Source organism: Sus scrofa, chromosome 5 (genome assembly GCF_000003025.6).
Source record: "Sus scrofa isolate TJ Tabasco breed Duroc chromosome 5, Sscrofa11.1, whole genome shotgun sequence".
Classification (NCBI taxonomy): Eukaryota; Metazoa; Chordata; class Mammalia; order Artiodactyla; family Suidae; genus Sus; species Sus scrofa.
In genome coordinates this window covers 53760510-53788456 of record NC_010447.5, presented here as the reverse complement: position 1 = coordinate 53788456, position 27947 = coordinate 53760510, and the positions used below count along the sequence as shown (strand labels likewise).

General features: G+C 39.4%; 1 protein-coding gene across 22 annotated transcripts in view; it reads left to right on the top strand.

The window, feature by feature from the left end:
* PLEKHA5 (pleckstrin homology domain containing A5) overlaps nt 1–27641 on the top strand; it is a 256164-nt gene extending 228523 nt beyond the window's left edge. For 7 of the 22 annotated variants that reach the window (XM_021092277.1, XM_021092272.1, XM_021092270.1 and 4 more), the window contains 11 exons: nt 3667–3768; nt 5468–5579; nt 7207–7253; nt 9338–9455; nt 11496–11614; nt 17142–17351; nt 18810–18944; nt 19401–19525; nt 22624–22772; nt 24389–24494; nt 26755–27641. In XM_021092277.1, coding sequence (XP_020947936.1) covers nt 3667–3768; nt 5468–5579; nt 7207–7253; nt 9338–9455; nt 11496–11614; nt 17142–17351; nt 18810–18944; nt 19401–19525; nt 22624–22772; nt 24389–24483 — 1212 coding nt within the window. In that variant the 3' untranslated portion in view covers nt 24484–24494; nt 26755–27641. Of the gene's footprint in view, nt 1–3666; nt 3769–5467; nt 5580–7206; nt 7254–8026; nt 8216–9337; nt 9456–11495; nt 11615–17141; nt 17352–18809; nt 18945–19400; nt 19526–22623; nt 22773–24388; nt 24495–26754 lie in introns of all 22 variants that reach the window. The other 15 variants (XM_021092266.1, XM_021092268.1, XM_021092262.1 and 12 more) reach the window with 5 other exon arrangements.

Sequence of the window (27947 nt, the reverse complement as noted above, 5' to 3'; positions counted from 1 at the left end):
AAATTTTTTTTAACCTTCGTTAGAATATAACATATTCTCAGAAAAGTACACAGATTAAGTGTACATATGGCTAACTTCCATATCAAGGCATTGAATTTTACTAGCATGCTAGAGACTCCCTTCCCAGTGACTGCCTCCTTCCCAAAACAGCACTACCTGACTTTTAAGCTATATATTAGCTGTGCCTATTTTGGAACTTTATAAAAGTATAATCATATAGTACCTACTATTTGGCTTCTTTTAATGTTATGAGGTTCATCTATGTGGTTGCAAATTACAGGATTTATTTCATTCTCTTTAAATGTATGGCATGAAAGTCCATGTTTTTATTGAATGCACAGGCATATTTCCTGACTTGTGCCTGTAATTTTAAGATAATTGTATATTTGCAAGTCATTACCCCTTTTAATTGCCTTAGTGCACCTTTATATTATCTTCTTGACAAAGAATAGTAATGTCCTATTTAAAGATTTTAACATTGTATTTTGTATAAGCCACTAAATTCTTTAATGAAATACTCAGCCAGGTGTTAGGAGGGCTGATGTTGTGCCTGTGCTGCCTCTTTTCTTGCTGTTCGGCATTGATTAGTGTTACTACCCACCTGTAATCGTGATGGAGGAGCCCGGAGGCAAAGGTAGAAACAAGCCCAGCAGGATCATGGGACTCAGGCCAACTCGCAGGTTAGGAAAATTAAAAGTGTATTGTGTTTCTTACCCCTAGAATATTAGTAATCTTTACCTCTCAATCTCTATTTTTCACATGTTTCTGTAAGAAAGATAAGAATTCCCACCATGCTAAAATGTTCTTGTACTTAGATGACTCTACAGCACCTTTGGTCTCACCTTGAGCTTTCCTACAAGAGAGGTTGAAAATGAGAGCCCATCTCATTTCGTTGCGGGGCTACCATTGGAATTAGGTCTTTTAACCTCATTTTACCCTCGTTAAAGCTTTCAAAGACCCAGTATGTAAATTTGCATTTTGTGATGTACACAAATTAGAAGATAAGGTTAGAAGCAGTTTGGGGAGTTTGTTTATTTAGCTTTTTTTTCCACCATGGCCACACCTTCGGCATATCGAAGTTCCTAGGCTAGGGTTTGAATTGAGATCTGAGCTATACCACAGCTCACAGCAAGGCTGGATCCTTAACCCACTGAGCAAACCCACATCCTCATGGATACTAGTTGGGTTCGTTACCACTGAACCAATGGGAACTTCAAGAGCAGTGTTTTTTTGTTGTTGTTGTTTTGAGGGGGTAGTTAAGGATTTTTGTGTGTGTGTGTCTATTGTCCCTTTAGGCCCCACCCGCAACATATAGAGGTTCCCAACCTAGGGGTCTAATCGGAGCTGTTGCCACCGACCCACACCAGAGCCACAGCAACATGGGATCCGAGCCGTGTCTGCGACCTACATCACAGCTCATGGCAACACCGGTTCCTTAACCCACTGAGTTAGGGCAGGGATCGAACCTGCAACCTCACGGCTCCTAATCAGATTCATTTCCACTGCACCACGACGGCAACTCCCAGGAGCAGTTTTTGTTAAAGGAGATCACTATCCTTATTTATTCAGGTGAAAACAGTTTGCTGAAGCCAAGTAAGGAGGCTAATAGCTACATAATATAGATGAGATAAAAATCTTTAACCATTTATCCCTTTGCATTTTTAAAATTTAATTCATTATAAAACATACTTAAAAGACTTCTTAATTTTTTTTTTTTTTTTTTTTTGTCTTTTTGTCTTTTTGCCATTTCTTGGACCGCTCCCGCGGCATATGGAGGTTCCCAGGCTAAGGGTCTATCGGAGCTGTAGCTGCCAGCCTACGCCAGAGCCACAGCAATGCAGGATCCAAGCCAAGTCTGCGGCCTACACCACAGCTCACGGAAACACCGGATCCTTAACCCACTGAGCAAGGCCAGGGGTCGAACCCTCAACCTCATGGTTCCTAGTCGGATTCGTTCACCACTGCGCCACAACGGGAACTCCCAGACTTCTTAAATTTTTAATAAAGAAGTGATTAAAAAAAAAACTCCAGGAGTTCCTGTGGTGGCACAGTGGAAGCGAATCCTATTAGGAACCATGAGGTCGCCCGTTCGATCCCTGCCCATGCTCAGTGGGTTAACGATCCGGTGTTGCTGTGAGCTGTGGTGTAGGCCACAGACGCGGCTCAGATCCCGCGTTGCTGTGGCTCTGGCGTAGGCTGGCAGCTACAGTTCCAATTAGACCCCTAACCTGGGAACCTCCATATGCCGCAGATGTGGCCCTAAAAAGCAAAACAAAAACAAAACTCTAGTGGTTTATCTCTGCTTTTTAAAAAATATATAATCCATTGTAAAACCTGCTTATAGGGAGACATCTTAAATTCAGAAATCAATTATTCCAGGATTTCCCTGGCAGCCTAGCAAGTTAAGGATCTGACATTGTCACTGCTGTGGCTCAGGTCACCGCTCTGGTGCAGATTTGATCCCTGGCCCAGGAACTTCTGCATGCCGTGGTGTGGAAAAAAAAAAAAAAAAACTGTGGAGTTCCCATCGTGGCGCAGTGGTTAACGAATCCGACTAGGAACCATGAGGTTGCGGGTTCGATCCCTGCCCTTGCTCAGTGGGTTAACGATCCAATGTTGCCGTGAGCTGTGGTGTAGGTTGCAGACGCGGCTCGGATCCTGCGTTGCTGTGGCTCTGGCGTAGGCCGGAGGCTACAGCTCTGATTCGACCCCTAGCCTGGGAACCTCCATATGCCGCGGGAGCGGCCCAAAGAAATAGCAAAAAGACAAAAAAAAAAACAAAAAAAAAAAACCTGTTATTCCAAATGGCCAAATTTCAGCACTTTATTTTAATTTGTAAAAGTAGTTTTCATTGCCTACATTTTTGAAAGTGACTTTAAGCCAGGAGAATATTTTAAATAACCTCTCTTCTACCTTCAGTACCCTCTTTCTTGTCCCAAAACTATTGCTTTTATTAAACTGATATTTCCTAGGAGAGCTTCACTCAGAGAAGTTTGGGTCAACAAATCCCTGACCAAAGAAACTTCTTAGTTACTAATTCATTTTACAACAGCATTAAATATTTGTTGGTGTGCCAACACCACACTAGAAACTGGTGTCAAAATAGTGATCAAATATAGGCCCTGCCCTTAGTTTATCAATTTAATCTCATACCACTCTCTGAAATGCCTGAATTTTGTGGTTATTTGTTTTGGGTTGTTTTTGTTCTTAGTAAGTTTGAGTACAGCAACCAGCACAATAATAAATAATTTAGTTGCTCAGTAAATTTTTTTTCTTTTGTCTTTTTGTCTTTTTAGGGCCTCCCTCGTGGCATATGGAGGTTCCAAGGCTAGGGGTCATTGTTGGAGCTACAGCTGCCAGCCTACACCTCAGCCACAGCAACACAGGATCTGAGCCATGTCTGCAACCTACACAACAGCTCACAGCAACGACGGATCCTTAACCCACTGTGTGAGACCAGAGATTGAACCCGCGTCCTCACGGTTAGTCAGGTTCCTTAACCGCTGAACCACAACAGAACTCCAGTAGATTCTTTTTGAATTGAGAAAAAAAGAATAAAGGAAAATGAGTTAACAAATTTTTTTATTTTGCCCATTATAAACTACACAAGTAATAACATACCAGCACATTTTCTCCACTGAAGTAAATAAAGCTCTTTGATTTTAGGAGCTGGAACGAGCATGGAGAGAATATGATAAGTTAGAATATGATGTAACTGTTACCAGGAACCAGATGCAAGAACAGCTAGATCGCCTTGGTGAAGTTCAGGTACAGAAGTGTAATTTTTTTGCATTGTTTTACCTGGATTTGATTGGTACTATACAGTCCACCTTGTTAGATTCACACATGCTCTTAACAGTTATTGCATAATTGGTTCTCTAACACCTGGGTTTGAATACTTTCAATGCTAGTAATCTTACAAAAATGTCCATCCCTCATTGTTTAAAAGTTCTTTTTTTTCCTTGGCACATGGTGAGCCCTAGAGTGTTCTGTGCTCCTAGCTTAACTATGTCACTTGTCATTGAAGTGTTGAATTATCCATTCTACAATATATCTCTCTTTTATCAATCTGTATTTAGCCTATTATCTTGACCAATACATTTTTAGAATAGAGAAAGATGCCTCACCATTTGGCATAAAGAATCCAGTTTTGTGAATAGGTAGATATGAGACCAAGTTCCAGGTGCTCATTTTTTTATCTGTAAAATACAAGTAATAATTCCTGTCTTAAAGTGTTGCTCTGAGGAATGGAGATAACATATATGTTTAAGAAAATAATGAAAGTCCCTTTATGCTTGTGACCCTATGTAAATTTGACCTCTAAAAATTCATCAAGTTACTATCTAGATTTGCAAAAGAAAAACTTTATTTTGATTTGGAGAAACAGAGCATTAGAAAAATAGACAAAGAACATGAATAGTTTTAATTAATAGAAAATTTAACTCAGATTGCTAACAAGTATTTGAACAGTTGGTCAATGTCACAAGTAGCCAGAGAAGTGCAAAATAAAACAAATGAGATTTTCATTGTTCACCTTTCAGATAGATGAAATATGTATATATTTTTTAGTTATTGTAAAAGTGATATGTATTCTATATGTACAATTATCTGATTTTAATGGTTTCTATTCCCTCCCTTTAAGTCCTTATCAGTAAGTCCTTTCACATTTCAGGACTGTAGTAATGGGACGTTTTTGTACTTACTACCTATTTCTTTTAAAGTTACATTCCTAAAAGTGATACTTGATGTTTTCCTATTTATCAATAAGGATCATAGGTTTTATTAGAATCTTACTGCTATGGTCTAATATTAGCTTCATTTAGAGCCTAAAGATGTAAAATGGGGCATCAGAGGTAAAAAAGTAGATATAACTTTAGGATAGAAATAACATGGCAGTAATACATCTAAATTCCAAAACTGAACATTTGTCCTGCAAATACATTTTTTTAACTCTGTCAGTCAAAACTCTCCAAAATATATTTTGTTAACTGCCCTTTCTTTTTCTCTCCTTCTTTTTTGGCATGTCTTTATGTTCTAGAACTTGAGGCTAAAATACCTTCTATTTTTTCCCCCTAAAAATACTTTGTTTAATTTGGAAATTGTGAGTTTCTATTCTCTTGTGAATGTTTTTGTTTTGTGTTGTTTTGTTGGCTCTAGTTTTGGGGGGAGGTTTCCCACTCTAAGTCCCAACTAATCAGTATTCCTTCCTGGAATTGTAAATAATGCAAGGCATTGCTTATTGAAAAGATGTCTGTGTAGGTCTGAAATATTAAATTTTTTATCTCTCTGCTTTTTATCTTTTGTCTTTGCCACTAACATTACAAAATTGGGAAGGTCACACAGATTATATTAAATATTCTCAAAACTTAATTCACAGCAGTTGTCATTTTTTAAATATGTAATTAATGGAATTTGTAACTGTATATTTTTTTTCCCTTGTATGTGGTCTCTCCATTTTAACTGATAGACTGAATCAGCAGGAATTCAGCGTGCGCAAATTCAGAAAGAACTGTGGAGAATTCAGGACGTCATGGAAGGACTGAGTAAACACAAACAGCAGAGAGGCTCTGCGGAAACAGGTGCGCTGGCTTCGTCTTTTATTCTGCGCTAATTGACCATAGTATTATATCTAAGTGGAATGACACATAGAATTGGGTTTTCTCTTGTTATTTTAATGGGTTTTTGACATTAGAAAACAGGCACTTTGTAGTATTGAATCAGTCCCCAAGTTTATATATAAAGTAGAAAGCAAAATTTCTACCAACCTCGCCCACAAAAAAAAATAAATCATTTTGTGTCTCTAATTATAAACTCACACGGTATTTTGGTTTGGGGAGTTTTATCCCACAGCAGGAAATGCTGTTTTTCATCAATACACTATTTCTTCCTTAACAATACAGTATCATAATAGCTGTGTAAGAATCCATTGTACAGATGAACTATAATTTGTTCATTGCAGTTCTTTTTTTTTTTTTTTTTTTTTTTTTGTCTTTTTGCCTTTCCTAGGGCCGCTCCCACGGCATATGGAGGTTCCCAGGCTAGGGGTCGAATGAAGCTGTAGCCACCGGCCTACGCCAGAGCCACAGCAACACCAGATCCTTAACCCACTGAGCGAGGCCAGGGATCGAACCTGCAACCTCATAGTTCCTAGTCAGATTTGTTAACCACTGAGCCTCATTGGGAACTCCCTGTTCATTGCAGTTCTGATGAACAGGTAGGTTGCTTCCAGGTTTCTGGTTGATTGGTTGGTTCTTTGTTTTTTTTCATTTTGTTTTGTTTTTCTGTCATTTGCCATGTAATAATGAACATTATTACATACATAAGTTTTGGGGTTTTTTGGCCATGCCTGCAGGGTGCAGAAGTTCTCAGGCTGAGTATCAAACCTGCACCATAGCAATGACACCAAATCCTTAACTGCTATGCCATCAGGGAACTCATATTGCGTATATAATAAACATACCTTCTAGTACTAAAGGATTCTTAGAAGTGGAAAATATGCACATATTATTCTTTTTGATGGGCACAGGCAAATTACTCTCCTAACAGATTATATCAAACCAGTATTACTTACACCAGCAGTATTTGAGAAAACTCATTTCCCCATACTCTTACTTAAATTAGATATTTTGGTTTGTATTTTTTAATGTACCTTTTTTTTTTTTGGTCATTTTAGGGCCACATCTGCAGCATATTGAGGTTCCCAGGCTAGGGATTGAATCGGAGCTGCAGATGCCAGCCTACACCACAGCCATAGCAATGCCAGATCCAAGTCATGTCTGTGACCTATAGCACAGCTCACAGCAATGCCAGATCCTTAACCCACTGAGTGAGGCCAGGGATCAAACCTTCGTCCTCATTGATATTATTTGGATTTGTTTCCACTGAACCACAATAGGAACTCCTGTACATGGTTTTAAATTCAGAGAACATAGGAGTTCTCTTTTGGCACAGCGGGTTAAGGATCCAGCATTGTCACTGTAGTGGCTAGGGTTGCTGTTGTGGTGCAAGTTCTATCCCTGTTTGGGAACTTCCACATGCTGGGGGTGCAGCAAAAAAAAAAAAAAAAAATTCTGAGAGCATTAATAAATGAGGGATTCAAAACTGAGGGCTTCATTTAAAATAAGTGAAATGAAATTATTCCTTTTTTCTGTAAATTTAGGAAGATATGTTTTGTTTAAGTAATTATGTTATGAATTCTTTTAACAGGTATGGCAGGATCAAAGCCTTTCTCAACAGTTAAATACAAAAACGAGGTAAGTTTTGGATTGTTTGCATAACTATAAATTAATTATTTTAAGTGTTTAAAACATGAATTAGGATCTTCTCTACTCATAACAAAGATGTTTTCTAAATACATTTGAGTTACTGTTTTAATCTTAAAATTTTGCTGTTTCAGTAATTTGGTGCTTCTAACAAATGTGGTCTTTCTTCCCTTTTCTTAATGTAAAAAATTGAATCACTACTTCTCATCTGTGTTAGAACTTTGGCATTGTCATACTTTTTCTAACCTAAGTAATTTGAATATTTATATTGTTTTGTATGCTTTGTAAAATGTGTAGGATGATTAATAGATAAGTTGGCTGTGTATCGCATACCATAAAGAAGTTACAACTACAAAGAGATACTGTCAACCTAGTGAAAAGCATCTGTGGTCTTGAATTTTGTATAAAAGCCAATCAAAAAGATTTTTTCTCTTAAAAATTACCCAAAAAAAGATTTTTAAAATGAATTCTTCCCTTCTATTTTTAAAATGAAATACAGTATAGTTTCATATATTTGTTTTGATGTTGAGCTTCAGAGTAAAGCTAACCTGTGTGTTACAGAAAAAAATTAAGTGCAACCAAATTTAAAACTCAGTTATGGGCCATCATAAACCTTTTCGGTTTTACCTTTTGATTTGAGGCTTTCAGCTTGGCAGTGTCCCTTTAATTAAAGTGAATTTAAGTTAACTTACCATTGCAAAGAATTTAGATATACTTAATTCAATGTGCTTATCTAAATAAGGTGACTGTTCTACAATCTTTAGGAAGAGGAAGTAGTCCCACCTCGTCCTCCACTTCCTCGGTCCTATGACTTTACAGAGCAGCCTCCCATAATCCCCCCTCTGCCCAGTGATAGCAGCTCCTTGCTCTGTTATAGCAGGGGCCCAGTCCATCTGCCCGAAGAAAAGAAGATTCACCAAGTTCAAGGATATCCAAGAAATGGATCTCACTGTGTAAGTGGCTGCAGTAGCCACAGAATCATCAGTTGTACCTGCCCTCATTTTTCAAACTTAATTTATATTACACTCAACCTTTTTTTTTTATTATAGCACTTTTAGCCAGCACTATTTTTTGCTTAGATATAACATTATCACTTATGTTTTTCCTGTTTTAGTTTTATCATTTCTCGTTTTGTAATATTTTCACAGCTTTAATTATATTTCATTGTTTCTTGTTTTTCATGGATTTTTTTTTCATAAAGTAGTTACTTTGTATATGTTTAAGGAGCCATATTTTACATATACCATTTCAGGATATTAGAGGCAAAATGATATCTTTAGATTAGAATGAAGCCGGAAAGAAAAAGATTCTTACCGGGAATGAGAAAAAGGTTGGGATGTGGGCATTTCAGTCTAGGAAAACAGAGGATATGGACATTGCTGAAGGGAGACATTACCCATGGGAAAAGAAGTTTGGGACTAAACAAATAAATGTAAAATGTAATAAGCGAGGAGGAGAGAATGAGGTAAAAAAGGAGTAGGGCTGATTGAATTCATGCAGTTATTTTCAGACCTTAGTTTTACTAAATGTTCTGATGACTTTGTCCCTAAGAGGAATATTTTGTTTGTTTGTTTGTTTGTTTGTTTTTGTCTTTTCTGTCCTTTTAGGGCCACACTCACGGCATATGGAGGTTGAAGCGGAGCTGTAGCCACCGGCCTACACCACAGCCACAGCAACGCCAGATCTGAGCCACGTCTGCAATCTACACAACAGCTCATGGCAACGCTGGATCCTTAACCCACTGAGTGAGGCCAGGGATCGAACCCGAACCCTCATTGTTCCTAGTCGGATTCCTTTCCACTGCGCCACGACAGGAACTCCTAAGAGGAATATTTTTAATTTTAAAAGCAAAAGATAGACTACTTAAAAATCTTTTAATCCTTTTTTCTACCCTGATTATAATATATATATATATTTATATATATGTATATATATATATATATATATAAATTGTGTTATACCCAAGATAGCTGGCTGAGGCTTTTAATTGTTAGAGTATGAGTCTTTAGAAGTCAACATTTTGACAGACTTTGGGCTTTTTTTTTTTTCCCGTAATTGCATATCTGTCTTTCAAGGGTCCAGATTATAGACTCTACAAGAGTGAACCAGAGTTAACAACAGTGGCAGAAGTTGATGAGTCTAATGGAGAAGAAAAATCAGAACCTGTTTCAGAAATGGAATCTTCCGTCAAAGGTTAGCATTTGAAATATGTCTCCCGTGTTTTTCAGACATTTTAGCAATAAATTCAGTTTATATATTGATATATACAAGTCCAGAGTCCTTTATCTGAAACCTTTGGAATTTGATGAGTTTCTGAATTCAGAAGTTTTCATATAGTGGGAGGAAAACATGACCCATAAACCGTATATATTACATGTCATCTCTCTCTGCTAGGACAAAGATGGCAGAATGTGGAATTTTTCAGAAAAATAATTTCTGATCATAACCCACTAGTCAGTTTTTTTTATAATCTGCTAAATGGTCACAAAGTAAAGTTTGAAAAAAAGTTTTTTGGCCATGCCCACAGCACACAAAAAGCCTCAGGGGTCAAACTGAGCCACTGTGGTAACACCACCAGGTCCTTAACCTGCTGAGCCACCAGGGAATTCCTCAATAATATTAAATGGTAATATTCACATACTTTTTCCATAATTGGCACATTTTCTAGGTTCTCCAACACCAGGTTATGTTTTATTTTCTATTTAAAAAAAAAAATACGGAGTTCCCGTCGTGGCACAGTGGTTAACGAATCCGACTAGGAACCATGAGGTTGCGGGTTCGATCCCTGGCCTTGCTCAGTGGGTTAAGGATCCAGCGTTGCCATGAGCTGTGGTGTAGGTTGCAGACGTGGCTCGGATCCTGTGTTGCTGTGGCTTTGGTGTAGCCTGGCAGCCACAGCTCTGATTTGACCCCTAGCCTGGGAACCTCCATATGCCGTGGGAGCGGCCCAAGAAATAGCAAAAAGCCAAAAAAAAAAAAAAAAAAAAATACTACTGGAGGAGTTCTTGTTGTGGCGCAGCGGAAACGACTCCAACTAGCATCCATGAGGTTGCAGGTTCGATCCCTGGCCTCGCTCAGTGAGTTAAGGATCCAGCATTGCCATGAGCTGTGGTGTAGATTGCATGTGTAGCTTGGATCCCAAGTTGCAGTGGCTTATGGCATAGGCCAGCAGCTGTAGCTCCGGTTAGACCCCTAGCCTGGGAACCTCCATATGCCATGAGTGCGGCCCTAAAAAGAAAAAAAAAAAAAAATTCTGGAGTTTCCTGATGGTTCAGTGGCTTAAGGATCCAGCATTGTTACTGCTGTGGCTTGGGTTTAGTCCCTGGCTCGGGAACTTCCGCATGCTGTGGAAGTGGCCCAAAAAATACTGCCGTCTTCAAAACTTAGTATTTATACTTTCTCATTCTCATCCAAGTCATATCTTCTTCTCATCCTAAGTCTTTGTTTGCTTTCCCTTTTCATACACAGATGAGAGTTAAACATAGGCTCAGACCTTACCATACTGGTACATATAATTATAAATATGCAGGACGTCTCAGACTGTATTCAGCCTCTGAAAATGTTCACGAAGAGCAGCAAAGGAAAGGGGGCCAAAGCAGAAGCTCAAGCCATGCTACTCATGAACTATATGGACTTAGTCAATCAACCCAGACCCTGTTCTTCCTTACCTTCTTTTCTTTACAGGTCTTTGTAAGAATATATGACCCACTGAGGATGACTAAATTTTACTTTTTTAATGTCATCTATTATGATCAGTAGAACTTTATTTCTGAATCTGACCCTAAATTTTTCTGGTATCATTGCATGGTGTATTAAGTAAAATAATTAATGAAAGGCTACTGTATTTTCTATGTCTTTTTTTTTTTTTTTTGCTTTTTTAGGGCCACACCCACTGCATACGGAGGTTCCCAGGCTAGAGGTCAAATCAGAGCTACAGCTGCTGGCCTATACCACAGCCATAGCGACACAGGATCCAAGCCATGTCTGACCTACACCACAGCTCACAGCAATGCCAGATCTTTAACCCACTTATCGAGGCCAGGGATTGAAGCTGAAACCTCATGGTTCCTAGTCGGATTTGTTTCTGCTGCACCGCAAAGGGGATTCTCCATGTCTCTTTTTGAACAATAACATTGCCTCCTGATCTTAAAAGTCTCAGAAATTGAATTTGTCAAAAGAAAGCAATGTCATATGAAGATGTTTTGGAGAAATTAATGCTGTTTTAATTTTTAGGTTCCCACTTTCCTGTTGGAGTAGTACCTCCAAGAACAAAATCACCAACACCCGAATCTTCGACAATAGCCTCATATGTAACCTTAAGGAAAACTAAGAAGATGATGGATTCAAGAACGGTATTTAACTATAAATTAACTTCTAGAAGGATTCTCAAACCTATTTATTGCCACCTTATAAATGTTTTAATTTTTTTAGTGGTTTTTTTTTTTCAAAACTTTTTTTTTACATAATGTAAGAAAAATTTAGTAACCTTTTTTTTTTTTTTTTTTTTTCTCCTGGTCTTTTTAGGGCCATACCCATAGCATATGGAAGTTCCCAAGCTAGGGGTCAAATCAGAGCTGCAGCTGCTGGCCCATGCCACAGCCACAGCAGTGCGGGATCTAAGCCATATCTGTGACCTACACCCCAGCTCACGGCAACACTGGATCCTTAACCCACTGAGCAAGGCCGAGGATCAAGTCCTCGTGGATACTAGTTGGGTTCGTTACCACTGAGCCACAACGGGAACTCCAAAATTTAGTAATCTTAATTTTTTAAATTTAGCACCTCAGACCTAGGTTTTCTTTGATCAGACTTCACATGAGGTCTTTAGTTCCACCGTTGATGCAGTCTGTTACCTATCTGACACCTCGAAGAATTTTCTTTGGAGAGTGATGGATGTGTTCTGTGGTCACCCATGCTGGTGGATTTTCAGGCCAGCCTGAGGCTGCAGTGCCTTTCAGCTATGGTAGACTTGGAGTTTGCCAATCTTCTGGTTACAATAAGAAATGCAAATTGAGATTGGGAGATAAATCCTATATTTTCCACTTTCATGTGAGATCCATTTAATTCAAGCTGACTTTTAACCAGTCTAATCTTGGTCTTTTGGGGAAGATTCTCAGATTTCTTACTCCCTTTCACCAAGCACTCTCTAGAAATTTGGGCTGCAACAGAACTTTTACTTTTCATCTTTATAAATTCTCTATTTATTTTGTATGAGATAAAATAAAACTGTAAGAAAAGACTAAAAGGTACTAAAGCAATGATATATGTTATTTTTTAAAAATATTAAAGTACAATACGAATTATATGCCAAAAAAAACTAACAAATTTATATGTAAAAAAATGTAATGGTTCTATAATACTATTATTCATAGAGTTAGGCATTTTTTATTTTTGTTTTTTATTTTATTTTATTTTTGCTTTTTAGGGCCATACCTGTGGCATATGGAAGTTCCCAAGCTAGAGGTCAAATCAGAGCTGCAGCTGCCAGCCTACACCACAGCCACAGCCATGCCAGATCCAACTTATGTCTGCAAACTACAACACAGCTCAAGCAACACTAGATCCTTAACCCACTGAGCGAGGCTGAGATCAAACCCTCAACCATATGGATACTAGTTGAGTTCGTTACTGCTGAGCCACAAGGGGAACTCCAAGTTAGGCATTTTTTAGACTGAAAGAGTGTTTTCTTTGAAAATTGTAGTGTGATACTAAGTCAACAGAAAAAAATTTTAAATGCATGTTGAGATCAAACAGAAAGATATTAGTAGATTTATATTATTCTGTAACTTTTTTTTTTTTTTTTGGTCTTTTTGTCTTTTCTAGGGCCACTCCCGCAGCATATGGAGGTTCCCAGGCCAGGGGTCTGATCAGAGGTGTAGCCGCCGGCCTACACCAGAGCCACAGCAACACGGGATCCGAGCCGCATCTGCAACCTATACCACAGCTCACGGCAACGCTGGATCCTTAACCCACTGAGTGAGGCCAGGGATCAAACCCACAACCTCATGGTTCCTGGTCGGATTCGTTAACCACTGCGCCATGACGGGAACTCCTGTAACTGTTTTTTTAATCACTGTCTTAAATACTAGAAGAAAGACTCCTGCTTAACAAAATACTGGGAGAAAGTATAGAAGATTATAGTCATGTAATACTGGTACAAGAAAGTCCATTATAAGCAATGCAGATGCCAGAAGAAAATACAACAGACAAATTCTATAATATATGAAGAATGAATATAAATTAGTTATTTTTAGGGGTTTTTTTTCAAGTGGAAACTATGTAACAGTAATTCAAATATATAAAAATTGCTCAACCCTGATAATAATTTTTTAAAGGGTTGAATAGAACCTCAGTCAGATACTTTTTTCCAGTTATTTTGGAGAAATGATTTACAAATTAGTAATATCTGGCATTTAAAAAGAATAAAGTAGGAGTTCCTATTATGGTTCTTTGGATCAAGAATCCAGCTAGTATCCATGAGGACGGGGGTTCAGTCTCTGGCCCCACTCAATGGGTTAAAGGATCCAGCATTGCTGTGAGCTGTGGTGTAGGTTGCAGATGTGGCTTAGATCTGATGTTGCTGTGGTTGTAGTCCAGGCCGACAGCTGTAGCTCCAATTCGACCCCTAGCCTGGGAACTTCCGCATGCCTCAGATGAGGCCCTAAAAAAAAATTTTTAATTTAAATAAAAATAAAAAGAATAAAGTAGACATTTTTGCACAAAAAAAAAAAGGAAGAATATGTGTTTGTATGTATGTTGTTACTAAAAACGGAAGAGTGCTAAAGTAGCCAACTTCCCAATCAGTATCTAGAACCTACCTTTTTAAAAATTTTTTTTTCATAAAAGAAAATAAATGTTTTGTTTTACAAATAAATAAGAATCATCATTTCTGCACTTCAGGGCTTTTCATTTTCTATTTTCCTTTCAGTACCTACCTGAGCTCTTTAAGATGTTCTGAGCAGTAGAAAGCAGTTCTAGAGCTGTAACTACTCCCTTGCAGACACATTCTAGATAGCAGTGGAGAGAAATGAACCCACTGAGTGAGGCCAGGGATCGAACCCGCATCCTCAGGGATACTAGTTGGGTTTGTAACCCACTGAGCCAAAGTGGGAACTCTTCTTATGACCATTATTGACATACTTAGTTTTGGATCTTATACCAATATTGTTTATATCTTTTAGTAAGAAAATGAGTTCCTGTTCTGGTGCAGTGGGTTAAGAATCCAGTACTGCCTCAAGCTGCAAGCTGCAGCGTAGGTGTCAGACTCGGCTTGGATCCTGTATTGCTGTGGCTATGGCATAGGCTGGCAGATGCAGCTCCAATTCACACGCTGGCCTGGGAACTTCCATATGCCATGGATGTGGCTTTTTTTTTTTTTTTTTTTCCGCCTTTTCTAGGGCTGCTTCCCGAAGCATATGGAGGTTCTCATCTAACCGGGGCTGTAGCTGCCGGCCTACACCACAGCCACAGTAACGTGGATATTTGAGCCGCATCTGCGACCTACACCACAGCTCATGGCAACGCCAGACCCTTAACCAGGGATCAGACCCGAAACCTCATGGTTCCTAGTCAGATTCATTAACCACTGCGCCACGACGGGAACTCTGGATGTGGCATTTTTATTTATTTATTTATTTATTTTTGTCTTTTTGCTATTTCTTTGGGCCACTCCCGCGGCATATGGAGGTTCCCAGGCTAGGGGTCGAATCGGAGCTATAGCCACTGGCCAACACCAGAGCCACAGCAACGCAGGATCCGAGCCGCGTCTGCAATCTACACCACAGCTCACGGCAACGCCGGATCGTTAACCCACTGAGCAAGGGCAGGGACCGAACCTGCAACCTCATGGTTCCTAGTCGGATTCGTTAACCACTGAGCCACGACGGGAACTCCTGAGGTGCTAAATTTAAAAAATTAAGATTACTAAATTTTGGAGTTCCCGTTGTGGCACAGTGGTAACGAACCCAACTAGTATCCACGAGGACTTGATCCTCGGCCTTGCTCAGTGGGTTAAGGATCCAGTGTTGCCGTGAGCTGGGGTGTAGGTCACAGATATGGCTTAGATCCCGCACTGCTGTGGCTGTGGCATGGGCCAGCAGCTGCAGCTCTGATTTGACCCCTAGCTTGGGAACTTCCATATGCTATGGGTATGGCCCTAAAAAGACCAGGAGAAAGAAAAAAAAAAAAGGTTACTAAATTTTTCTTACATTATGTAAAAAAAAAGTTGTTTTTTTTTTTGTTTTGTTTTGTTTTGTTTTGGTCTTTTTGTCTTTGTTGTTGTTGTTGTTGTTGTTGCTATTTCTTGGGCCGCTCCCGCGGCATATGGAGGTTCCCAGGCTAGGGGTCGAATCGGAGCTGTAGCTGCCAGCCTACGCCAGAGCCACAGCAACTCGGGATCCGAGCCGCATCTGCAACCTACACCACAGCTCATGGCAACGCTGGATCTTTAACCCATTGAGCAAGGCCAGGGAATGAACCCGCAACCTCATGGTTCCTAGTCAGATTCGTTAACCACTGCGCCACGACGGGAACTCCTGGATGTGGCATTTTTAAAAAAAGAAAAGGAATGAAAAAAAGGAAGGGAGGGAAAAAAAGAAAGAAGGAGAAGCCAAAATTAGTTGTTTAATGTGACTAATCTTTTTAAACCCTTCAGTAAACCATAAGAATGAGCAATATATATGTAACATTTTCAAATATAACCATCTGATATATAGACAATAAATACTTCCATAGTTTTATCATTGCTCATAAATTAAGGATTTTTCTTTACCAGTCTTTTTGCAGTAAAAAAATTGTGACTTGAAATAGTACATTTTTAGTAAAATAAAATAAGTTGCTGGTATTTAGAAGCTGGGCCCCCTGTTTACTCCTAGTTTGAGTTTCATACCATTTCCTGTTTCAGGGCTGTGGGATGGAGTCATTTCAGAGCTGCCATACCCTTCTGTATTTTTTCTTTTCCTTTTTTGGCCACACCCACAGCATAGGCCAGGGATCAAATCCAAGCCAGAGCTGTGAACTATGCCACAGTTGTAGTAGTGCTGGATCCTTAACCCACTGCACTGGGCTAGAGATCGAGCTGGTGGCTCCACAGAGATAAGCTGGATCATTAACCCACTGTAGCACAGTGGGAACTCTTTTTTTTTTTTCTCTCTCTCTCTTTTTGCTTTGTGTATTTTTATTTTATGTATGTATGTATGTATGTATTTTCTATAGCCACACTTGAAGCATATGGAAGTTCCCAGGTCAAGGATTAAACCTGAGCCGTCGCAATGACCTGAGCAGCTACAGTAGGGTTCTTAACTCACTGCACCACAATGGGAACTTGTATATACTTTTTAAAACAAGAAAATACCCTCCTGAAGTTCCCTTTGTGTCTCAGTGGATTAAGAACCCGACTAGTATCCATGAGGATGTGGGTTCAATCCCTGGCCTCGCTTAGTAGGTTTAGGATCCCGCCGTTGCCACTAGCTGCAGGCATAAGTTGCAGGTGCAACTCGTATCCAGCATTGCTGTGGCTGTGGCATAGACCGGCAGCTCTCCAATTCAACCCCTAGCCTGGGAACCTCCATATGCCACAAATGCAGCCTTAAAAAAAAAAAAAAAAAAAAAAAAAAAAAAAAAAACTAGAAAATACCCTCTTAAAGTTCCTTTTCTCTCCCTGCCCTCTTCCCTCCTGTCTCTCTCTCTTTCCATCATTGATTATGTATTAGTGCATGCATAAAATAATTTGCTTTCTGGTGTTATCTAAATTATACCCCAAACCTCCACTTTCGATTTTGAAAACAAAATAAATGCATCTTAGAACATTTTTTCGTTCCAACATACTTTTCAGAAGTTATTCTGTATTCATGTATTCACATGTTTACTTTCCATTTAAAGGAAAGACCAAGAAGTGCAGTGGAACAGCTCTGTTTGGCTGAAAGCACTCGTCCTAGGATGACCGTGGAAGAGCAAATGGAAAGAATCAGGAGGCATCAACAAGCATGCTTAAGGGAAAAGAAAAAAGGATTAAATGTTATTGGTGCTTTAGACCAGTCACCCTTACCAAGTCCTTCCAATTTAAGGGATAGTCTATTCAGGGTTACCCAGGTATGTCAGTTGCTTTTAATCATTCTTGTGGGTAAATCTAGTATCACTTGACTCTTAGAATCATAGAAGTACATGGTTGATGGGTTTTCAAATGTCAGCAGCATGGGTAGTTACTTTATATTATTTAGCTCATATAGTAATATGCTAAAGACAACTTAGTAAAATGGAAACAGCCCTGGGATCAGAAAACCAGAGCTGGAGTTCCCGTCGTGGCTCAGTGGTTAACGAATCTGACTAGGAACCATGAGGTTGCGGGTTCGGTCCCTGCCCTTGCTCAGTGGGTTAACGATCCGGCGTTGCCGTGAGCTGTGGTGTAGATTGCAGACGCAGCTCGGATCCCGCGTTGCTGTGGCTCTGGTGTAGGTCGGTGGCTACAGCTCCGATTCGACCCCTAGCCTGGGAGCCTCCATATGCCGTGGGAGCGGCCCAAGAAATAGCAAAAAGACAAAAAAAAAAAGAAAGAAAGAAAGAAAACCAGAGCTAAGCTATTTGTTGGATGCCCTTATATTAGTTGTGGACTTCATCTCCTCTACTGTAAATCAAATAAAGATGCAGCCTCTCCTGTCGACTTCACAGAGGTACTAAGAAGACTAAAGCACTCTCGACAAATGTAAAACACCACACAGGTTACCAAGATAGTCCCCAATTCCCCTCCCAATAAAATGTGTACTTCTCTGAATCCTAATTCAGCGTGACCTAAATTGGAGTGAGAGCTTCTAAGATCTACCACTCACCACATTTTAAATTCAGTCTTGTTAAGAAAGATCGTTCTGTTCTTATTATTTGTTTGTGTATAACCCTGATTCATAAGTCAGAGCAGGCTGGCTAACCTTTCCAGTGGCTTCAGTCTGGTCCATCCCCGTTAGTAGACATGGACCAGCTGATTGTGCTTCCCTGCCATTGTAGAAATGAGAGCAGGCACTGCTAACGGTGATGTAGCCGAATAACAGTTGAATAACTGCACATTCTACAAATTACAAAATAAATAATCCGTATTTATGTACAATTCCTCTGTTGTTTTTCATAGGGAAACCTCTTTGTAAGTGAAGAACCAGCTGTTTTTTGTTTTTTTTTTTTTTAAATTAACCTGGCCTGAGAACTCCATATGCCACAGTGTGGCCAAAAAGAAAAAAGAATAAAAATTAAAAATTTTATTTAATTTAAAAAATAAAAGAAGGAGTTCCCGTTGTGGCTCAGTGGTTAGCGAATTTGACTAGGAACCATGAGGTTGCAGGTTCGATCCCTGGACTCCTTCAGTGGGTTAAGGATCCAGCATTGCTGTAGCTGTGGTGTAGGCCAGCAGGTGTAGCTTCAATTAGACCCCTAGCCTGGGAACCTCCATATGCCACAGGTGCAGCCCTAAAAAAAGCAAAAAATAAAAAAAGTAACAGATGCTATCTAAAAACTATGCATGACTGTATACTATGAATCTAAAAATGCTGCCTCTCTGTTGAACAGACTCGAAGGAAGGATGATAACATTAAGGACACTGTTGTTCGGGAACCTGATGCAAAGCCAGACCCTGAAACTCCTGCTGCAGAAGTTGTTCTACTGAAAGAAGCAGAACCTCAAAATACAGATTTCAGTGAAGAGGTAGAGAGACTATTTTAGGACAGATTTTCCATAGGAGTAGATTTTTGCAGATGAGATCAAGTGGGAAGGTTGAAAATAAAGTTGTGTTATTCTGTCACAGAGGCTATAAATCTCAGTGAAATCGTAGGTTTTGCATACTTTGATGTATTTGGCCACATCAAAAAAAATGGATTAATTGAAAACTTAAAACCTGATCAATCAAGACTGGAATAAATTACCATTAACCCAATTCAAGAATCTTATATCCCAAAGCATCTAGCTAATGGCAGTGTAGTTGTTATCTTAAGTAGTGAAGGATGTTAGTATTTTTAATATACTTGAATCTAAACTTATGTTTCAGTAAATATTTGGTAGGATATGGTTTTTTAATAAACTTATTTAGGAATCATTTTAGTTCACTAATACATTAAGTATGGTAAAAATGATTTCAACAAGAAAAATTTTCTTCTTCTATAGTTTAAAAAAACTGAAAATGTTTTTTCCAAAACACTTTTCACACCTGAGCCAAATGGAATCACTTCTGAGGACGTGATGGATAAAGAAGAAAGTAAAGAAAAAATGCCTGAGGATGTTTCATACAGGTAATAATTCGGGAAAACAAGCAAAGGGGTCATTCACAGAGTTGTATACTTTTTTTTTTTTTTTTTTTTTTGTCTTTTTGCCATTTCTTGGGCCGCTCCCACGGCATATGGAGGTTCCCAGGCTAGGGGTCTAATCGGAGCTGTAGCCACCAGCCTATGCCAGAGCCACAGCAACGCAGGATCCGAACCAAGTCTGAGACCTATACCACAGCTTGAAGCAATGCCAGATCATTAACCCACTGAGCAAGGGCAGGGATCAAACCTGTGTCCTCATGGTTCCTAGTTGGATTCGTTAACCACTGCGCCACAACGGGAACTCCCAGAGTTGTATACTTGCTTTAACATGGAAAATGTCAGAGTCAGAGTCAGGAGCCTTGGAGTCCAGTCTCACCGTAGCTACTCAGGAGCTGTGGGATCTTGAACAAGTTACATAACCTTCCTGAACACTGGTCCCTCACTAGAAAAATGGGGCTAATAAGAGTATCTATCTCACAGGTATGCTGTAAAGATTGAATAAGAGGGAGTTCCCATTGTAGCTCAGCAGTTTAAGAACCTGACAAGTATCCATGAGGACAGGGGTTCAATCCCTAGCCTCACTTACTGGATTAAGGATCTAGCGTTGCTGCAAGCTGAGGCCTAGGTCGAGGATACAGCTTGGATCTGGCATTGCTGTCACTATGGTGTGGACCAGCAGCTACAGCTCCATTTCAACCCCTAGCCTGAGAACTTCCATATGATGCCATGGGTGCAGTCCTAAAAAAGTCTTTTAATAGAAATCTACCAGAGATTATTTTCTTTTAAATAAAAGATTTAAATAAGAAAATTAGGAAGTATTCAATAAATACATATCTAAGCTGTCTGATAAGCATTCCAAAAATTATACTGACTTGCTATTTATTTTTTAACTGTATTTGTTTTTTTGTTCATTCAGTTTTTTTTTTTTTTTTTTTTTTTTTTTTGGTCTGCACCAGTGACATATGGAAATTCCTGTGCCAGAGGTCAAATCTGAACTGAAGCTACAACCTACACCATAGCTGCAGCAGCCCTGGATCCTTAACCAGCCATACCACAGCCAGAACTTGTTACCTAGCCTTCGTAAATGCATATCCTCAATCTCACTCTCCATAAAAAATATTCTCAGTGCTGGAAAAAAGAATTGCTGTGATCTCATGTTATTGGGAATGCCTTAGTTCCCTGATGGCCTAGCACTTAAGGATCTGGCATTACTTCTGTGGCTCAGGTCACTTCTATGGCGCAGGTTCAATCTCTAGCCTGGGAACTTCCTGCCAAAAAAAAAAAGCTGCCAGGAACACCTTCATTTCTTCAATGTATAGCAAGAGTGAATTGGAAAAATATTTGACAGTAGCTGATAAGAGAAAAAAAGAATCTCTGCTGAATTTTTATTAATAGACCTAGATTCAAAGATAGCCAGTATAGGGAGTTTCCATTGTGGTGCAGTGGAAACAAATCTGACTAGTATCCTTGAGGATGCAGGTTCAGTCTCTGGCCTCACTCAGTGTGTTACAGATCCAGCATTGCCATGAGCTGTGTGTGGTATAGGTCCCTGATGCAACTCAGATCCACCATTGCTGTGGATGTAGCATAGACCAGCAGCTGTAGCTCCAGTTCAGCCTCTATCCCAGGAACTTCCGTATGCCACAGGTGCAGCCCTAAAACGCATTAAAAAAGGAAAAAAAAAACCAGTATGTTAGAAATCTGTGAGCCCATGGTGACCAGTTTGGAGGATGCTGGGCAACCAAGTTATTGTTCCAAAACCTGGTACATAAAGGTAAAGAATTAAATTGTCATCTTACCTTTCCCAAACAAATTGTAGTCAAAGTGTTTATGAGGAAATTTTTTTTTTCTTTACACTTAGCAGTGCTTTGCTTACTGTTAAAATAATGGCTATGAACTGAAAGCTATTAGCTGAGAAAAATCTGACCCAGAATTTTATATTGAGTGGGTCAAGCTGATAACCCCTCAAATCTCTGATCATTTTTGACATCATGAAGAGACAACCTTTTTGTGTGTGTGTTGTGTGTGTGTGTGCTTTTTAGGGCCACACCCCATGGCATATGGAGGTTCCCAGGCTAGGGGTCTAATCGGAGCTACAGCTGCCGGCCACAGCAACACCAGATCCTAGCCGAGTCTGCAACCTACACCACAGCTCATGGCAACACCGGATCCTTAACCCACTGAGCAAGGCCAGGGATCGAACCCTCAACCTCATAGTTCTTAGATTCGTTCCTGCTACAAAGACGACGGGAAAATACAAAACAAAAGAGTATGGAAACTCCCAAGAGACAACCTATTAATGCAGTAGTGCAACCCATCTAACGAAGTTTACTTGCCACCCCTCCTTCCCCAATCCAAAATCCTCCTCCCCCAAGCCTCAAAATCAGATCAGTTTATGAAAAATGTGAGGTATACAGAATCCAGAACATGGAGTTCCAGCTCTGACTCAACAGGATCAACATGTCTCTAGAGCGTTGAGACACAGGTTCGACCCCAGCCCAGCACAGTGGGTTAAGGATCTAGCATCCAGGCATCCACAACTGCATCTTGTATCTGATCCCCGGCCTGGGAACTCCATGTGCCACAGGGTGGCCAAAAAAGAAAAAAAAAAATCCAGAATATGGTAAACTGTATTGGACAGAGAAACCAGGTTCTTTCCCAAGTAATTGTCAAAGAATAAAACAAGTGTGTGGGGTGGTGTATTTTAATTTAAAGTAGACTTTAAGAGACTTGGCAAATACAGTGTATGGACCTTGCTTGCATCCTTATCCAAAGAGATAACCCTAAGATGATATGATGAGGCAGCCAGGATCACTTGAGCACTGACAGGATTTGATGGTATTCACAGAATGAATGTTATGTTTGCAGTCTGCTTTAAGATAATTTGGGGAATAGGGGACTGAGAGTTTAGAATGCACTGAGGTTGGCAAAATGTGGGTAAAGAAAAAGTGCAAGCAAAATGGTAGCAGTTATTAAATATAGATGGCGACTTTCTGTATAGTTAAAATTGTTCATAATAATAAGTTGGGAAAAATTAATTGCATTCTAAAATAACAACTTTTAAAATATCAATCTCTTTGCAGTAGCCCTCCAGATGAGTCACAGATCACAAATCATAAACCAGAAGGCCACCCTGAAGAAAATATTAAAGACGATATTCGTGATCAGGAAGAAACTGTTATTTCGTATGAACTAACTCCTGAGGCTTCTAGAGGAAATCAGACAATGGCAGGTAGATATTAAACGTTTCATAATATTCTCACTGGTGCTTCCTCTGAACTTCTGAATTTATTCGCCATATGGAGATTCTAGCAAGGGAGCCACTCAGGAACGCTGACTGCGGAGTAGTCACCTTTCCTTCCCACAGCAGTACCCTAGGGAACAGGGTCCCCTGCCTGAGCACCTAGATCTACCGTCTGCTGGCTCAAACCTCAGTTCCTTCTTTTTGTTTTGGTTGATTAGTTTGTTTGCTTACTTGTTGTTTTTTGGCCACACCACACCCACAACATGCAGAAATTTCTGGGCCAGGGATCAAACTCGAGCCACAGCAGTGACAACACCAGTTCTTTAACCACCAGGCCACCAGGGAACTCCTTGTTTATTTTTTAATATGAACCTTAACACCTACATTAAATTTTTATCTAAGAAGATCTTTTAGTACTTGGAAATTTTTCTTGTTTCTCTGAGGCTGGATTCTCAGAGTATTCACAGACCTTCCCCTATGGGAACTGTGGAAGATGGAATATCTAAACTAGTAGAGTGGATTTGTTTACTTAACTTCTAGTGTAATCCACATCTGGGTGTGTTTGTTTTGTTTTGGCCCCCCACCACCACATGTCAAGTTTCCAGGCCAAGAATCATACCTGCATCACAGTAGTGAACTGAGCTGCTGTAGTGACAGCACTGAATCCTTAACCTGCTGAGCCACAAGGGTGCTACCTGTGTTTTTCTTTGATAGTAAAAGATCATGATCTGTGGCATATTAAAAAGTAAATTTTTCTGTGTTATTCACTTATATTTTTTGGATTCTTCTTTCTTCTTTTTTTTTTTTTTTTCCTTTATGACTTTTGGAAAAGGATGGGGGTTGGGAATCATACGACTAGTGTAAATTATCAGCTTTGCTTCTCATGGACCATAAACAAAAAACAGTTCCTAGTAATCCTTTCTCTTCCCCCACTCCCTTGCCCCTCAGTCATCTTGCAGGAGGTAAGTACAATGAAATTTAGTTATGCAGGACTGTTCTCAAGAAGAGTATTTCCTGTTTCTTACGTACATATAACATGGAAATTTACACCATCAGCCATGTTCCTTTGCAACCAGTGTGAAGCACTATCTTTTCCTGTGCCTCTTCATTTACAAGGTGATGTGCATAGGAATTCTCACTTCCTTTAATTATCACTGATCAGGTTTGGTTATTGTTATGACATATCTGGATTGAAGGGGTCTGTGGGTGTATTAAAACCACAACATTCAAACCATCTGTAGCTGCATGGAACTAGAAAGGCTTGTAAAAGTGACACCCAACAAGGCTGATTCAGTGATAGGCACCTGAAAATTCACCGAGAAGCAAAAAAAAAAAAAATTTCCAGTTTCATTGAAATATAAGTGGCCTATAACATTATATAAGTTTAAGGTGTACAACAAAGAATTTTTCAACAGTCTTCAAGAAACATTTCACAGTGAATAATCAGCTAGCTGCCAGATTAGCAAGAAACAGAACCAGCGTACGGTAAAGAATTCCTTCCAGAAACTTGTTTTTAATCCTGTAGGGATCACTGCAACAGAGGTTTCTTCTCCAAACGTGTCTCAAGAATTTTTATCTTCTTGTGTTTTCTCCATGTGTTTTAGTGAAAAGCCTGTCCCCGTCTCCCGAGTCCCCAGCGTCCCCTGTTCCGTCCACGCAGCCCCAGCTCACAGAAGGATCACATTTCATGTGTGTGTAGTCTCAGAAAAAGTACGTCGTTTCCTTTCATGCTTGCGCTTTACTGCTAGAGCTGTTAGCTTACCTTTTATTCATTTGTTGGTTTAGTGAATAAAACCAGCGATGAGTTCTGGCCTGTGCATTACTTGGCAGAGCAAGTAGGCCAAGTATTTGAACCACGGGCAGTAACTCAAATTTCCAGCATCAGGCCCTTCAATGATTTGCTACGTGACAACACTTTCTCTGTCTCTTATTTCATCATCCATAAAAACAACAAAACTTGGAGGTAGGACCTGTGCCAAGACAAGCTTCACAGTGTTTTGCAGCTGTGCTCCCACGTAACGTTTCTTTCCAGAGTCGGATCTGAGAATTCTGTATAAGTCATTACATTTTGATCCAGAAATGTTTTTTACAGTCAGCGTGACACGTCTATGGCATTGAGAGCCTGTTAATTATTTTTAAAGATAAAGAAAATTTATGGTACAGCTATGGATAGCTGATACTAGAAATGGAATATAAAATCTTCTAAATAATTAAAAAATTTTTTCAGTCAGAGAGGTAACTGTATAAAAACCCACAAGTGGGGGCGTTCCTGATTTTGTGGCTCAGCGGTAACAAACCTGAATAGTAACCATGAGGACAGAATTTTGATCTGTGGCCCCACTCAGTGGGTTAGGGACCCAGTGTTGCCATGAGCTACAGGATAGGTCACAAATGCATTGCTGCAGCTGCCAGCATAGCCACAGCTCGGATTCAACCCCTAGCCTGGGAATTTCCATATGCCACATCTTTGGCCCTAAGAAGACCAAAAAAAAAAAAAAAGCCACAATTGGGGACAGGAAGAAGGAGCCTTTCTTGACCAGTGTTCCTTAGACCACACTTTTAGAACCCAGAACAATTTCCCGAGGTCTTACTTTTAAACTTTATTGACAATTGCTAAATTTTACGTACAATTCTGTACCTATATACTTTTTAAAAAATTTTTCAGAAAAGTTGTGACATACAGAGTGAGCATTTTATGCCTTTTTCTGCACTTTTCTTCTCACAGCATCTTCCAGGTCTTCCAATATTTGGTGCCTTAGGATGACCACCAATTTCTGTTAAACAATTAACAGAAAATACTGAGAAAACAGCTACAGACATGATGGGCATGATCACAAAGACGTTCTTGGATTTTGAGGTTCTCAAAATAAAGCAGTTACAAATACTGACCTAAGTTTTTTATCCGGTAGTGCTCATTTTCTAGAATAAAGTTCCGTTTGTACCTTTTTGTAGCAGCTATAATCCCTGTCCTTTTTTTCAGCTAGAGGATTTATGTCTGTCTCGTCATATCTGTAGCTTTTATTTAAGATCATGTCTATCTGGAGCCTAGAATCGGCTCTGTTTGTTGTCACTTGGTATCCACACAGGATTGACATCCTTGCTGGGGTTATAAACCCCCTATTTGTTACAGTCTTAACCTGTGTCTTTCCTCTGCCACTCATATATTTAAACTTTTAACTTGATACATTCAGAAGTGGCAGTTGCCACTAGGGACAGAATAACATCCCATAGGAATAATAAACATTGTGCTCATTTAATTCCTCCTGAGCAGAGAGCTGATGGGTGGCCTCTCCATCTTCATGGAGAAATGTACATTAAGAGCCACTCTCATTATCTTTGGTCTCAATAAACAGGTTATAGTTCGTTATATTCAGGATAAGGATGTGCACAGTTAAGACATTGCCAGGTTCCTTAGGTTGCTATTACTGGATTTTGGTTTACTCTCATTTCAAGAGCCAATGGCATCACATACTGGAAGGAGGTACAGTTATTGCCCAATATTTTCTAGCCTTGTGACGTGCAGTCACCACAACCAACCAGTGGCATTCCAACTTTATTATTTTCTAATACATCTTCTCATGGCATATTTGTCATCTTTCTGAACTAGTAGTTTTGGGAAGACTCAGGAAAGTGTCACAGATGACAGTGCTCTGCAGGCAGCTTAACAGAGTATTACATATTTACAAGTCGTGCAGATCTTTGCTTATTTTACTGATCTTTTGGATTCAGCCACAAGTTTGGGTAGTTTTTTCATCCGAATTGCTATTTACTTGTATTATGTTTCTTTCTTTGCGAATTAAGCTTATGGAAATGAAGAGAAAATGTCCTTCAGTTGTATTATGTTTTAGGATTTTCATGGCCATGCTTGTCAGTTTTATTGTTAGACAGTGTCCCCCTTAGTTACTTTAGGAAATAGTCATTCATTAACTTTGCAGGTGTCAAAGTAATTTTCCTTCTCTGTATTTTTCAGCTATACTGACTTCTGTTGAAACCACTCAAAGCTATGGACGTGGACCTTTGGCAATGTGAGAAGATATTGTACAGTATATTTTAAATCTATGAAATTCATAGTTTTGATGCTTTTGACCACAGAGCATCATTTTATCACTTCTGGAAAATGTTTATTCCAAAACAGCTTTAATGGCCCATATGTACACTCAAGGTTATGTAATGTACTCTCAAGGTAATTATTCTGACACCAGCTTGCTGCTATGATTTCAGAGCACATAAGTAAAGGTGCTTTTTAGTGTGCGGTCTACAGCCAGAGCTTACTTAGTTGCTGATTTCCAGATTTTGACGTTTCTAAAGTCTAGGTGGGTTTATATTTCTTTTTTGCTTTTCGGTACATAAATTTAGTTATTATTTCCAACGAAGCTTGTTTTTCTTTCTTTTTCTTCTTCTTCCCATTTTGGCTACTGCGATGCTTTGTTTCACCCTTGATTTGTAAAAATTTTATATATATTTAAAATGTGCCATTTTATTACTGCTAAGTGAAGTTTGTCCGTTTTCTGCTATAATTATTTCTCAGTCAGATTGCGATGTCAGTAGTTACTGCCACACTCTTGTCAGCTTCAACACAAATGTTACCGCTTACTTTTTCTTAAAGAACAATTTAAAATGTAGGTATTTCGAAGTACTGGGCTTATGCCTCATTGGACTAGATGTGTACAGCAATAAGCAGGTTTTCAAATCCAGTACTTAGTTTGTGTACAAATGTAATTATGTTCATTGTGTATATATTATACAATGAGCACATGTAATGTAAGTATTAAAGGCTACTTACTATTGTTTAAATGCAAATGTTCATATCTCATTTCTTTTTTATCATGTTAAATAAATGTTGATGTTCTTAAATCACTTGTGTTAGAATTTTTGCTCTTTCCATCTAAAATGGAAAGTCTGAGACTTAAGAGACTTCTAAATGAAAAAAGAGTATATTGGCATTCCCATCGTGACTCAGTGGAAACGAATGTGACTAGCATCCATGAGAACTCAGGATCCATCCCTGACCTTGCTCAGTGAGTTAAGGATCCGGTGTTTCCTTTAGCTGTGGTGTAGGTCACAGACATAGTTTGAATCTGGCGTGGCTGTGGCGTGGGCCAGCTGCTACAGCCTCCATTCGATCCCTAGCCTGGGAACCTCCATATGCTGTGGGTGCAGCCC